At 42.7% G+C, this 15,951-nt stretch overlaps 1 protein-coding gene across 4 annotated transcripts in view; it reads right to left on the bottom strand.

The window, feature by feature from the left end:
• FNDC3B (fibronectin type III domain containing 3B) overlaps positions 1 to 15,951 on the bottom strand; it is a 350,539-nt gene that overhangs the window by 23,589 nt on the left and 310,999 nt on the right. For all 4 annotated transcript variants that reach the window (XM_056565195.1, XM_056565194.1, XM_056565197.1 and 1 more), the window contains one exon: positions 11,278 to 11,490. In XM_056565195.1, the coding sequence (XP_056421170.1) occupies positions 11,278 to 11,490 (213 nt within the window). The remainder of the gene's footprint in view (positions 1 to 11,277; positions 11,491 to 15,951) is intronic.

Genomic DNA, 15,951 nt, shown 5'->3' with positions numbered 1-15,951 from the left:
ACCCCACTAGAATACATGCACAAATGCCATACTTTCCAATCAAGAAATACATGAAGACATTCACACAGATAATCTCACCAATATACGGGTTGTGTTGTTGATAAAGTGGCTGATTCTGGTTTCCAAAACATAATTACAAGAAGACTAAGTGATCTGTTCTGTAAACAATAACAGGAAACATTATATCCTCTTGTGATTTATTTATTCAACATAGAATACATGTCATGTTGTCTTTTCAGCTATTCACAACTAATTCACATCACTTGTTTGCATGAACATTAAAGGGGTACTCTGCCCCTAGACATCTTATCCCCTACCGTAAGGATAGGGGATAAGATGTCTGATCGCGGGGGTCCCGCCGCTGTAGACCCCTTGAGATCTCGAATGCGGCACTCCAGACATCCGATGCACGGAGCGAACTTCGCTCTGTGTCGGATGACTGACGATGCAGAAAGGAGGCTCGTGACGTCACGGTCACACCCCGCTCGTGATATCACTGCCATGCCCCCTCAATGCAATTGAGGGGGCGTGGCCATGACTTCATGAGCGGGGTGAGACCGTGACGTCACGAGCCTCCAGCGCTGCATCCGACGCTCTAAACAAATGCCAGGTGCAGCATGGAGATCCCCCAGCGGCAGGAACCCTGGGATAAGATGTCTAGGGGCAGAGTACCCCTTAAAAAGCAGTGAAAAAGTGTGAGCCTACTGGTGACTGCCTTCTCAGTAATCCCCCTTGTGGCACAAACGTTCTCAGAGAAGCACCAAACTTACTGAAGGACACCTCTGAAACACCCTATAAATACTTTATTTGAAATTACCTATCCATTTAGTAACATCTTTCTGTACACATTACTAAACATCTTTTTTTTAACACCTTTTCAACAAATACAGTATGTTTGAAGGGTGTTTCATATAAAACCCCCCTCAAAAAACAATGGAGCGATATTTCCATCCTTTCTCCATTTTATGAAAAAAAAAAACTAAAGGTTCTATCTTCAGAGGAGCAGGGGGCACAGTGGCTCAGATGAGTTCTTCTGCTCCTTTGGGGGTCTCAGCACCCGAATTCTCACTTCTGAAATCTTCTGACATGTCACTATGACATATCAAACATCATAGGTACCCAGTGCTTATGAATAAAGTATAACATTCTTGTTTTAAATGTTGATCCAGTCTGATCATCACCACACTTACTTTTTAGGGCATTCTGGTTCATGTTTTATACTTTTATTATCTTTTCTTAGATCAAAAAGGGAAAACAAAGTTCCAAAGTACCTATTCTCTTTATCCAGATCTTCTCCCCACTTCTTGGTTAAACCTATAAAACACATACTTCTGCACTGTATTTAGGCTATGTTCACATCAGCATTGTGGAGCTCTGTTACAACAGCTGATAATGGGGCTGGGACTTAAGTTGTGACAGAACCCGACTGGTCTTATTCACATTGAATGGGTCTGTCGGGGTTCCGTTAGATGCCTGTTATTTTACATGATTTTAATGGGGAAAAAAACTGACATGCAGGTTTATTTTTCTTTGCTAAAGCCCTGGAATCAGAAAACGGAGCCCCATAATGGATCTCTGAATGCTAATGTGAACCTAGCATAGGATGCTTGGTGGTAAATATTAAAAATCAATGAAAGCAATGAAGCTGAAGCAAGTCGGGATAGTGAAGGACTTGATTAGGCACAAAAATACAAAGTAAAAAACTTATAATTTATGGGACTTGGACTTCTTAATATATGAAGTTTTCTAGAATGCTGTAAAATCAGACTGGAGCAATCATAAGGGCTTGTCAATTCCAGTACAAGTACTAGGCTCCAGCATGTACCAAAATTCCTGGAGTATGCATGTTACCTACTGCTGTTGGTCTTAACATTTAACTGTAGGGCAGTAGTCAAGGATAAAATATATGTTTGATTTAGGACAAAAAGGTGATATAAGTCTAGCTTTACTGGTACTTATTTTAATGGTGATGTGGCATATCTCAAATTTTTTAATAGATGCCATCTGGAGTCTTGGAAATCTAAGCAATAATGTGATTTCCAACAGCAAACTCCGCAGTGCTATAATAAGCAATTTTGTACATGTAGTTATCTGCTCACCTTTCACATGCTAACCTTATATCATCAATTTCTACAACGATTATTCTGAATAAAACTAGATGAAAATATATTACCATTCTGAGTAAGATTATAAATCATTGTGCTGTCACCCAAAGACACATGGCATACGATTTTAGGCACACACTGTCAACATCTTCAGTATTCACCACCATTCGTGCACACTAGAGTCATTCTAGGGAACTCAACATGAGCTATCATAAATTAATTGTCAGTTCATTATGGAATGGAAACAGATCTGGTTCTAGGCATTAGTACCAACAATTACATCAATTAGTGAGGCAAAATTGGAGCCGCTTACATCAAATGTAATTTACATAACCATATTTTATAGAAAGGTCAAGAAACCAAAAAAAAAATCTGTGCATGTACAAAACACAAAATGCTATCTGCACTACAACTTAAGCCTTTTTAGAGTGTACTGGTCATTTGCAAAACATTTTTATATAATGTAGATAATATTATATGTAAATTTGTAATATACATTGTTTACAAAATGTGCATATTTTTGGTGAAAAAATTCTGGCTGGTCTCTGCAGCTATTGCCTGTCTGTCTCTGTGGAAACAAAATACAGGAAGCGTGGTCGGACAAGCAGGGTTCTGTGCACTGAGGACAAGCAGGGCTCTGTACACTGAGGACAAGCAGGGCTCTGTGCAGTGAGGACAAGCAGGGATCTGTGCACTGAGGACAAGCATGGATGTGTACACTGAGGACAAGCATGGGTGTGTACACTGAGGATAAGAAGGGCTCTGTACACTGAGGACAAGCAGGGCTCTGTGAACTGAGGACAAGTAGGGCTCTGTACACTGATGCCGGCAGGGCTCTGTACACTGAGGACAAGCAGGGCTCTTTACACTGAGGACAAGCAGGGCTCTGTACACTGAGGACAAGCAGGGCTCTGTACACTGAGGACAAGCAGGGCTCTGTACACTGAGGACAAGCAGGGCTCTGTACACTGAGGACAAGCAGGGCTCTGTGAACTGAGGACAAGCGGGGCTTTGTGCAGTGAGGACAAGCAGGGATCTGTGCATTGAGGACAAGCAGGGCTCTGTACACTGAGGACATGCAGGGCTCTGTACACTGAGGACAAGCAGCGCTCTGTGCACTGAGGACATGCAGGGCTCTGTACACTGAGGACAAGCAGGGCTCTGTACACTGAGGACAAGAAGGGCTCTGTACACTGAGGACAAGCAGGGCTCTGTGAACTGAGGACAAGTAGGGCTCTGTACACTGATGTCGGCAGGGCTCTGTACACTGAGGACAAGCAGGGCCCTGTAGACTGAGGACAAGCAGGGCCCTGTAGACTGAGGACAAGCAGGGATCTGTGCAGTGAGGACAAGCAGGGATCTGTGCACTGAGGACAAGCAGGGCTCTGTACACTAAGGACAAGCAGGGCTCTGTACACTGAGGACAAGCAGGGCCCTGTAGACTGAGGACAAACAGGGCCCTGTAGACTGAGGACAAGCAGGTCCCTGTAGACTGAGGACAAGCAGGGATCTGTGCAGTGAGGACAAGCAGGGATCTGTGCAGTGAGGACAAGCAGGGATCTGTGCAGTGAGGACAAGCAGGGTTCTTGGAATTAAGGACAAGCAGGGCTCTGTACAATGAAGATAAGCAAGACTCTGTACAATGAGGACAAGCAGGACTCTGTAGACTGAGGAAAAGCAGGGCTCTGTACACTGAGGACAAGCAGGGATCTGTACAGTGAGGACAAGCAGGCCTCTGTGCACTGAGGACAAGCAGGACTCTGTGCACTGAGGACAAGCAGGGCCCTGTAGACTGAGGACAAGCAGCGCCCTGTAGACTGAGGACAAGCAGGTCCCTGTAGACTGAGGACAAGCAGGTCCCTGTAGACTGAGGACAAGCAGGGATCTGTGCAGTGAGGACAAGCAGGAATCTGTGCAGTGAGGACAAGCAGGAATCTGTGCAGTGAGGACAAGCAGGGTTCTTTGAATTAAGGACAAGCAGGGCTCTGTACAATGAAGATAAGCAAGACTCTGTACAATGAGGACAAGCAGGACTCTGTATTATGAGGACAAGCAGGGCTCTGTAGACTGAGGACAAGCAGGGCTCTGTACACTGAGGACAAGCAGGCCTCTGTGCACTGAGGACAAGCAGGGCTCTGTGCACTGAGGACAAGCGGGGCTCTGTGCACTCAGGACAAGCAGGGCTCTGTACACAGAGGACAAGTAGGGCTCTGTGCACTGAGGACAAGCAGGGTTCTATACACTGAGGAAAAGCAGGGTTCTGTGAACTGAGCACAAGCAGGGCTCTGTGAACTGAGGACAAGCAGGGCTCTGTGAACTGAGGACAAGCAGGGCTCTGTGAATTAAGGACAACCAAGACTCTGTACAATGAGGACAAGCAGGGCTCTGTACAATGAGAATAAGCAGGGCTCTGTATTATGAGGACAAGCAGGGCTCTGTGTCGAAACTATGAAAGCTAGATAGTCGTATATCGGTGTTATTCAAACAGACATCTGGGAGTTGTAGTTTCACAACAGCTGGAGACACATTGTTTGGAAACCATTGTCCTATATGGGCCTAGATGCAACTGATCCACATGCCTTACTAAAGAACAAAATCAATGCAAGGAAATTATGGAAAGCTAAATTTGAACTGTGACATATAGAACAGTTTTCTATTCGTCATATACATATTAAATTAATCTGTTAACACTGATTTATAATAACACTAGCTGCCCTGTCCTCTTAAATTGCTATACAATACAATATAATGTATACGCTGCAGTATGCATGAATTAATGTAGATTTTAAAATGTATATATATAATTTTTTTCCCCTATATTATAATAGGAGAGCTCTTTGCTGTACATTTCAAATGTTTTTTATCACTTTTAGGGCAAGTAACCATCAGTATCTTATCCGGTCCTTTACCAGGTCACCTGGGCTCTGCTGTAGGTGCTAATGACACGCTCATGACAAAGGCCACTAAACTGTCATTAAAAGACATTTCCCTTTAGTTTCCTTAATGCAAGAGTATCAATCCTGCCAGGGACTATCTGAAATTTTAGTATTTGTCTATCAATAAACTAACCTAGACAATTAAGTCAATGGTATTTCAATTTGTGTTGAAAAGCTATTATGACTAAGAGGGTCTTAGGTGCTTGTGTCTTGTTAGGTAATGCATCCCTTATTGATAACAGATAGAAACATTTATAGGCCGATGTGTGTTGGTGGACAAAGTCTTTAAAGCCCTTTCCAAGTGTGAACCATTTCATCTATAAGGTGTCAAAGATAACCCTCAAATCATCTGCTCACAGTCCAGCCAGAAATGTAACAAAAAAAACCTCTATATACCTCTGTTTATAAAGCTGGTAGTAATAATTTACAGGGATTATATCTCTAGGTTATAGAGATTATTCACTGCATAGGGAAAAGTTTTAGAATTTTAGAAATGTCCAATATTAAAGTCATAATTTTACACTTTCGCATTCATTAAAACTTACTTTTTCCCCCCAATTCTGACATTTAATCCTAGAGCAAATCCCATTCTCTTAGAATCACTACTATATTTCTAGAATGCCAAACTGTCTTTATTATTTATAATAGTATTTACGGTATTCAAAATCAAATGATTTATTTCAGCTTTAATTTCTTTTATCCCATTCCCATTGGATCAGAAGGTTACATACATGTGGTTGCTATCTGGTAGCATTACCTTTAAATCGTCTAGCCCAGTGTTTCCCAGCCAGGGTGCCTCCAGTTGTTGCAAAACTACAACTCCTAGCATGCCCAGACAGCCTTTGGCAAGCTTCCCACAATAAGGCTTCTTTCACACGGGATGATATACAGGTAGATAATGTGGTATCTACGGACCAGTGTAATTAAACAGCTCCCAAAAATTAAATAGGAAAAAATGGGGGGAGTGTGCATAAAATATAACTTTTAATAACCACCTCTAAAATATTATATTAATAGTGATGAATAATAATCAGCCATTTGACCCGGATAAGGGCTTCTTAGCAATAGTACGCCAAAGCTATGCTGCTAAAATATAGACCAGGGGACAAAATCCCAAGTATATATGACAAGATATCACATCCAGGATACAATCTGCCCAGAGGGACTAGATGTATCCCATGACACAACGGCCCGACAAAATCCCAAGTATATATAACAAGATATCACATCCAGGATACAATCTGCCCAGAGGGACTAGATGTCTCCCATGACACAACGGCCCTATGCGTTTCGGCACAAAGTAGCATGTGTCCTCCTCAGGGGCTCAACAAATGGATGCCATAAAACAATAAATTTATCCACAGTGATTTATTGGATAATGGTCTATAGCCAGGATGTGGCTCGAAGTATCGGAAACGCTTCCTTCACCCTTCCCAGATTCAACCTGTAAGAAAGATGCAGACAACAGGAAACCATATTCAGTACACCATGTCGTAGCTGGGAAGGGGAGATGCTAGCCACAGTACAAAAACAATACACTCACGGTCCTGTCGGGACTCGACGTGAAACCTGTAATAAAGCATAGAGGAATATATTGTTCTCCACCTATTCCTTATGGTAGTTATGATCAAATACCTGCAAGGGAAGAATTTTACTCACGGTTCTGGCGCAAGAGGTAAGTGTGAAGCGCTCCGGACAATGTGTGTAACCCGCAGTGGCGGGGAGCCGAGCTGTATGCCGGCTTCTCACACACATGTCCGGAGCTAACGGCGTCTGACGTCTTATCCGCTTCCGGAGCCATGGGAGGAGTCTCCGCCCGTCTGCCGTCTCCATGCGAACGCCTGACGCTGGAGGGCGTAACCTACACACCGCTCGTATCGCGGGGTAGCGGGCAAAGAACAGTTAACCCTTTGAGCTCCGTGGGATAAGTACGGTTCATGGGTCAGAGGTAAGCTGGCCCATGAACTAAAAGGGCTTTATTTGGATAAGTCCAGATTACACCAAAGAGAAAACCCGGATTAGCAATGATGAGGAAAGTGTTACCAAGTGATGTAACTGATACTGAACAAACATATCCAATCAGATTAAAGTAGTGGACCTCCTACTAATCAAAGAATCTATGTAAGGAGGAACGATGCAGGCAGAGGGACCCCAGGGGAGAGGCACAGGGAAGCCCATATCTTAATGAGAAAATGCGCATAGATTAAACAAATAAGTAAGATAAAAACAACTGTAGTTGAGGCGCGAATGGCCGCTGGGGAGAGGGGAACCCCTAGCTTGAAAGGGGGGGGGGGGAGGGAGAATATGCGGGGGCCTAGTGGACCTAGATACACGCTATTAGACCCTAAAACTAGTCCCTAAACCTAGGCGGGGTGGCCGCCCTAAAAAGGGCGGTCCCGCACAGGAACCTAGTCTAGGATACCCTACACATCCCTAGTTAAGGGGTGTGTCCTAGCTCAAAGGTTGACTACAGCCCCCACTAACTACCTATAGTCACCCCTAGAAATCTTCCCAGCGGTCAAAGCCACAACTAAAGGAAACTAGTATAGCACAATTGCTCATTAAGTCCCTTGGGGGTAACTGAATCTAAAGTATAAATCCAACGTGTCTCATGTTGAAGAAGCATCTGGTCCAGATTACCTCCTCTCGGTGAGGGTCGCATCTTTTCTATGCCAAAAAATTCTAGATGTTGAGGATCACCCCCATGAGATTCATTAATATGCCTCGCCACTGCTGTGTCCCTTTTATTGCGGATGTCACCTATATGCTCAAGCACTCTACGGCGCAGTTCTCTAATAGTTTTGCCTACATATAGTAGGTTGCAGGAGCATATGGCGACATAGATAACTGCTTTTGTACTACAGTTAATCATACCTTTGATTTTAAACATTTTATCAAGTGATCGCACAGTGATACTTTCCGTTTTCCTCATAAAGGGGCAGGCCTTACAGTGGCCGCATTTGTAAGATCCATTCGTCGTACCACTGCCCAGCCATGTCTTAGAGGGTGAGGGGGGTGCTAGATGACTTTGAGTGATGTTATCCCCTACACTTCTCCCTTTTCTGTACGTAATTAGTGGGTAATTGCCCACTAAAGGTGCTATATCTTTGTCCATCATTAAGATACTCCAATGCCTTTGTAAAATTTCTCGGACTTGTGTAGATTTATTATCAAAGGTACCTATGACTCTACAAGTGTGTGATTTTGTGTTCCTCCTTACATAGATTCTTTGATTAGTAGGAGGTCCACTACTTTAATCTGATTGGATATGTTTGTTCAGTATCAGTTACATCACTTGGTAACACTTTCCTCATCATTACTAATCCGGGTTTTCTCTTTGGTGTAATCTGGACTTATCCAAATAAAGCCCTTTTAGTTCATGGGCCAGCTTACCTCTGACCCATGAACCGTACTTATCCCACGGAGCTCAAAGGGTTAACTGTTCTTTGCCCGCTACCCCGCGATACGAGCGGTGTGTAGGTTACGCCCTCCAGCGTCAGGCGTTCGCATGGAGACGGCAGACGGACGGAGACTCCTCCCATGGCTCCGGAAGTGGATAAGACGTCAGACGCCGTTAGCTCCGGACATGTGTGTGAGAAGCCGGCATACAGCTCGGCTCCCCGCCACTGCGGGTTACACACATTGTCCGGAGCGCTTCACACTTACCTCTTGCGCCAGAACCGTGAGTAAAATTCTTCCCTTGCAGGTATTTGATCATAACTACCATAAGGGATAGGTGGAGAACAATATATTCCTCTATGCTTTATTACAGGTTTCACGTCGAGTCCCGACAGGACCGTGAGTGTATTGTTTTTGTACTGTGGCTAGCATCTCCCCTTCCCAGCTACGACATGGTGTACTGAATATGGTTTCCTGTTGTCTGCATCTTTCTTACAGGTTGAATCTGGGAAGGGTGAAGGAAGCGTTTCCGATACTTCGAGCCACATCCTGGCTATAGACCATTATCCAATAAATCACTGTGGATAAATTTATTGTTTTATGGCATCCATTTGTTGAGCCCCTGAGGAGGACACATGCTACTTTGTGCCGAAACGCATAGGGCCGTTGTGTCATGGGATACATCTAGTCCCTCTGGGCAGATTGTATCCTGGATGTGATATCTTGTTATATATACTTGGGATTTTGTCCCCTGGTCTATATTTTAGCAGCATAGCTTTGGCGTACTATTGCTAAGAAGCCCTTATCCGGGTCAAATGGCTGATTATTATTCATCACTATTAATATAATATTTTAGAGGTGGTTATTAAAAGTTATATTTTATGCACACTCCCCCCATTTTTTCCTTCTTTCACACGGGCAAAGAGGATCCATTCATAATGGGTAAAGAGGATCCCATTCACTTCCCAGTTATAACTCCTGTTATTGCGGCCGAAGATAGCGGGAGAAAAAGACACACATTTTTCTCCCGCTATCTTCCTAACGGACGTCACTTGCTGGGTGAAAACGGTAGTGCGAAAGAAGCCTAAGTTGCTAAAATTTTGGCCCGATTCTTCTGACAGAACTGGTGTAACCGAGCAAGGTGTGTAGGTCTATTGCTCACACAAAGTTTTCTATGAAATAGAGGTCAGGGCCACACCATTATATTTACTTTGTTGTCCTTAAGCCATTTTGCACAAATTTGGACTTTCCGAAAAAGATCCAATTGCACCCAAGCTTTAACTTCCTATCTGATGTCTTGAGATGTCAATGCCTACACATAGTTGTCCTTCCCCATACATCTAATTTGTGACCTATACCAGTCCTTCCTGCGGCAAAGCATCTTCACAACATGATGCTAACATCCACTGGTTGCTTCACAGTTAAGATGGTATTCTTTGGTTTGCCAGCCCTCCCCAACCCCTTTTTTCTCCATACATGGCTATTGTCATTATGGCAGAACAGTTCCACTTTTTCTTTATCAGACCAGAGGACATTTCCCTAAAAATGATAACCTTTGTCCCCATTTTTAGTTGCAAACTATAACCAGGCTTTTCATGACAGTTGTGGATCAGTGTCTTCTGTGCAGAGCGGCCTTATAGGCATGTTATATTATTGATACATACTTTTTTTTATCTTTTAGAAAATGAAAAGCTGTCTTGGTCATGTGATGGACACACTGAAACTGATGAGTCAAGCACATGTTTGTCCATTACATGGTTAGGACAGACATTTATCCATTGGAAGAAAACATTAAAAGGGGTACTTCGCCCCTAGACATCTTATCCGCTATCTTATCCCCGATCTCGGCTGTGACACCCCAGACATCCGATGCACGGAGCAAACTTTGCTCCATGCCTGTTGACTGGCGATGCAGGGCAGAGGCTTGTGATGTCACAGTCACGCCCCGCTCATGACAATGCCCCCTCAATGCAAGTCTATGGGAGGGGGCGTGATGGGCATCACGCCCCCTCCTATAGACTTGCATTGAGTGGGCATGGGCGTGACGTCACGAGCGGGGCGCCGCCGTGACACTATGAGCCTCCGGTGCTGCACCCGATACTGTAAACTAAGGCCAGGTGATCGTGGGGGTCCCCAGCGGCAGGACTCCTGCAATCAGACATCTTATCCCCCATCCTTTGGATAGGGGATAAGATGTCTAAGGGCAGAGTACCCCTTTAAAGCTTCCTACTGCATCTAACATCAAATAAGACTGTTCTCATGGTGTGATATATTGGACAATCTGATGGTTTTAAGTCCTATGATCACTTATTTTATGGATTGTCCAGTGCTTTCTGAATAAAAGCCTGTGGGAAGTGCACAGTCATCTATGTATAGGTCTCTCTTATAACTTTTTTGTACAAGGTCTTGGCTGAATTAGGAATTGTAAAAAAAAAAAAAAGGTACACCATAAAGGAACCAACTCATTGGGAGAGATTTATCAAAACCTGTGCAGAAGAGAAGTTGTCCAGTTGCCTGTAGCAACCAGATTGCTTGTTTCCTTTTTCACAGACCTTTCTAAAAATGAAAGAAGCGACCTGATTGGTTGCTATGGGCTACTGGGCAAGATTTCCTCTGCACAGGTTTTGATAAATCTTCCCCATTGTCTTTGAAAAAACAGGATCGACAAACCTTGTTGTTGTGGAAAATCCTATCATGTTGAGTATGATGAAGTGTCCATAATATGGACAACAGTGTCTGTAATCAAATTTAATGATGTCCATAATAAACCAAAAGGACAAAATGTGCCAAGTGATAATGACAATAACAAACATGTAGAGAACTTGCTGGAAATGTACCTTTTATTTTTATCTTCTATTTGAAGGATGAAGATGACATCATCCAGTGTTTGAAACTTGGTTCCACTTTCTCCCCACTTCAGTTTCAGGCTCTGGGGTCCGGCGGCCACACACTCGAGCCGAGGAGGCAGTGGAGGGAGAGGGTTTGTCTTTACATGGATTGTTTCACTGAACGGCCCAACTCCAATTTCATTCACTGCTTGAATTCGGATTCTAGAAAAGAGGACAAAGTAGAGTATAAGTAAAGACAGCATGCTATAGCTTTTAATTCCTTTTTATGGCATTTTCTTAGCTCTTTGTAACCAACTCAGAAAACATCATCACTAACATTTCACTATAGCACAGTGTGATCTTCTCTCAGTCAATGGACTTACTGATGTGTTAGAAAATTGGACAATTTAGGCAACTTCCTTTTCGTACAGAATCATTCTACTTTCCTTTTTAGAATAGTAGAAAGTCAGTAAATGTGCAAAAACTTCTCAAAGTCTGTATAAGCCATGCAGGAGAAGTTATATTCACACGGTCTAAATACTATGGTAAATCATTGTAGACCATAAACAATATTAGAGCTCTGGGACAGAGATGACGTTCACTGTAAACTGTAGAAAGCAAAGAAATATTGAATACACATGTAATACTGAATCTCCAATATTTCGCCAATTGCCTTCAATTACGATGCAAGAAAATAATTTTCTTCACTAAAAGGTTGCAAAACGAACTGTAAATAATGTTTTATGATTTCATGAAAATTTAAACATTAGGGTAAAGATTTTAGATACGCCCCATCCCATAGATTTGCATTGAGGGGGCATTGTTGTGACGTCAAGAGCGGGGCGTGATATGTGTATGCACAAATACTGGACAGGCTTGTTTCCTGGAGGCAACCTGTGAAGAATAAAATAGAACAAGATGCTATCAGGATACCATATAGTCACTAAGGCAATATGTTGGTAAAAGGGGATTTCACTACCTCCAGTCCCTTCAGGATGCCTTAAAAAAATTAAAGAAAGAATTCCCCCATTAGGGGTAATGTCCCTGTAGAGAAAGAAAAACTGCTGCCAGATCCTGGCTACTCACGTTTAGATATATGTTGTGTCATAGACATGAACAGGCCAGAGCACTACCTACAGTGGTAGGGAGCCAGTCTGCTGGCGCTCTGCCCGGGACTTTTTGGTGTGGTCTGATATCCGGAATGCTGCTATCACATGACATGGGTCCCAGTCACGTGGGTCGTGATGTGGCGATCCCACATGATGGGAAAGCAGGCAAGTGATCTCACCGATCACGTGATACTGCTGCGTCCGCTATGCGGAATCTCCACCGGTCATTATGTATCAGGAAACAAGTCCGGCCCCCGAGATGCGATAAACCCGCAAAGCAATCAGAATTAGATGAAATGTATTATTAAACTTGTGATTTAGGCTGGTAAATATAATACTTGATCAGTGGGTAAATAGAGTGTGAGTGGTATATCAAATTGGGCACATCTATGCTTTAAGTTACTGATTCAATACAATTTATATGAACTGAGAAATGGCAGGCTTCAACCAATGCACCCTTATGTACTGGATGATACATCCATTCATATATTGCATAGTGCATTGACAGCACAGTCATCCATGGCTCCTCCAACGATAGGAGAGTCCCTAAACATAGCCAGAGGTGGGGAAGGAAGAATTACGGGGACCTAATGAGCCTGCACTAATCCCTAGTATGCCCTAGTTATGCCCCTGGTACCTAGGCAGGGTGGCCGCCCTAAAAGGGGCAGTCCCCCTCTCGAACCTCCTGTTACCCCATTGCATACACTGACTATGTAATGACTCTTATCTCGGGACACCTACTAAGGGTCCACTATCTACCTACCACATCATTACTAGGTGGGAGGAGCCCTGCATATATGTGAAGTCTAAAGGAAACACAAAAAATTCTGCTGTTCGTTAAGGCCTATAGGGGCAGTAGAGTTAAGTTGATGGATCCATCGACATTCCTTCTGTAATAAAATGTGATCCATATCTCCGTCCCGGGATGAAGTTTTAACACGTTCCACCGCTGTAAAGCTAAGTCCCTCTGTACGGCCTACATGCATATTATTGATGTGAATAGCAAGGGAAGTCTCTCTTTAATTTCTGATGTCCCCGAAATGCTTGAGTATTCTTCTTTTGAAGGCCCGTGTGGTTTTTCCCACATATCTCATCTGACACGAGCAGGTGGCCACATAAATGACTCCACATGAGTCACAGTTCATAAAATCCCGTATCTTAAAGCTCACGTCAGAAGGTCCCTATGGATCTATTTTTTTGATACAAAGGGACAGGTCCTACATTTACGGCAACCCTTCAATCTAATTCCCTAACCAGGTATCCCTCGAGCGTGTATCTGGGAGCAAGTGGCTCTGAGTCAAAATGTTCCCAAGACTCCTCCCTCTCCTATACATTATCTGTGGTTGTTCACTTATGACTTCAGATAGATCAGGATCCATTTTAAAAATCCCCAGTGCTTCTCAAGAATCGATCTAATAGGGCTTGAAGCTTGATCAAAAGTCCATATAACCCGCATTGGGGGTCCTGGAATCATCTTTCCTGCGAGGGATGAGTAGGTCATCTCTTGGAGTCCGTCGGGCATAACGAAAGGCATGTTTCTGCTTAGATTTCCAAAGATCGAGGTTGTGAACAGTGTAAAGATTTATAGAAAGTCTCTAAGAGCTCGTCCACACTGCTGACATTCAGCCTGCAGAATTCCGCTTACAGCAGAGTCCCATAGTTTTCAATGGGATTCTGCTGCTCCATGCACCCAAAGAATTAACATGTTTATTCTTTGGGGCAAATTCTGCCAGACTGCATTGCTGTCTACGAGACAGTACACTTCTGCACAGTCCTACCGCCGATGATTACGGTGGTGCTTGCTGCAAGTGGACATTCATTTGGCGGTAATATGACGGCTAAATGTCCACAGTGTCAACAAGCCCTTTTTTTTATTTTTTTTATTCCAAAAAACATTTTCTGAGTGTCAATGAAAATCTCCAAACTGCAGGTTCCCATGGTTCATTGAGTAAGCTGTAAAATATGTTATTGAAGGCAACAAGGTGGCTGCTCCCATCACCATGTTCATAAAAGAGAATGATAAAAATCTACAATCAGAAAATAGTAAAGGGTGTAAGACTAAAAAACAACATCTCTCCAACCATTTTAGCCTATTATCTAGCAGTGATAATCCTGAGGTAGGCAAATCCCCAAGGAGGTAGAAGCCAATTTTAATATTCTTTAGAGAAAAATTCCTTTCTGACCCCAAACCTGGCATTCAGAATAAATCCCTGGATCAATGACACTTCTATAAAATCTGATAGCAATAGCATAAAATATTACTTCACTGTAGGAATGTATCCAGGCCCCTTTTGAACTCTTTTATTGGCTTTGTCATGATTTAAAAAAATATATATATAAATGATAAGCAAAGATGAAGTCTGTGGCCTCTTATCTTCTCTGATATTTGATGGACATTTACAACTGGTCAGAGATTTTCGTACCTGGTAATATGACTAAGATTCTAAATTAACTTGATCTGCAAAGTGCAGGATATGCCATATTTGTGAACAAAACCTATTTCAATGTGTGTTTAAAAATAAAATAAAAAATAAAAAAAATGTATCTGAGGTCGTATTATACATGAAATAATATAAAGAAAGCCAATCATATGAAGAAGTACATAATTTCTTATAAAACATGCAGGTAAGATAAGAGCATAGAGACATGGGGACATTACTTCTGGCGTTAATAGAGACTACATGCATTAAAATCATGGCAGCAAGAGAGTAAAAGACGAGGTACAATGTGCTCAGCGTGCAGCTGTCATAAATGACCCTAATATTGCTTCTGAGAGATTTATTAACGTTTTTCATTGCTTTATTGCCATTTTTCATAGGAACATTCTTCTCATTATTTTCCCAGTGTCGCTTCTAAACATAAACTGCTGGAGATTGGTTAGCTTCTGCTCAAACCCGGCAAACTTTTGAACTCTAAAATATGGTCGAAATACATGATAAATACTACTCCTGACCTAATAATATAAACACGGCAATGAGAATTCTATTTGCAGTCTCGCCAGTGCTTCTAGACCAGAAAAATATCTCACCAGAGAATTAATCATCGACAGGATGACATGAGAATTAATTGTTATGATTATTCCCAGATAATTAACGCATTCACTGCTCTGACACTACCCCAAGAGGAGTAGAACACATACAGGATGGCCAAATATATGGTATGGGATATCCAGACTCATTTAAGATATCAAGAGTGAACACACTAGAAGCCTGTCACAAATAATAATTCACTAAAGGCTTTTATGCACATTTGGTCAGGTTTTCAGTGATCAAAATCATGCAACCAACTAATGTTAGCTACAGACACTGTTGGGATTATGATAGGAAACGTAAACTAGATATAACAATACTGCACTAATATCTAGATATAACCTTCACTCCTCAGCTCGTCATCCCATTCCACTCATTTCAGGAGACAGGCTCTATTAAAAATCAAATCAAGTGGTCAGATAAAGGGTGAAGCACACAGCGGCACACTTTTTCCAGCTCTATCTAGCGATCGTGGGGGGGTAGGTGGTATTCAGCACTGAGACCCCAACCAATGAATACTTTAGTAAAATCTGTGTGGCATTTCA

The sequence above is a fragment of the Hyla sarda genome, chromosome 3, assembly GCF_029499605.1.
Source record: "Hyla sarda isolate aHylSar1 chromosome 3, aHylSar1.hap1, whole genome shotgun sequence".
Classification (NCBI taxonomy): domain Eukaryota; kingdom Metazoa; phylum Chordata; class Amphibia; order Anura; family Hylidae; genus Hyla; species Hyla sarda.
The sequence above is the reverse complement of the archived record's forward strand: the minus strand, read 5'-3'. Positions and strand labels throughout refer to the sequence as shown.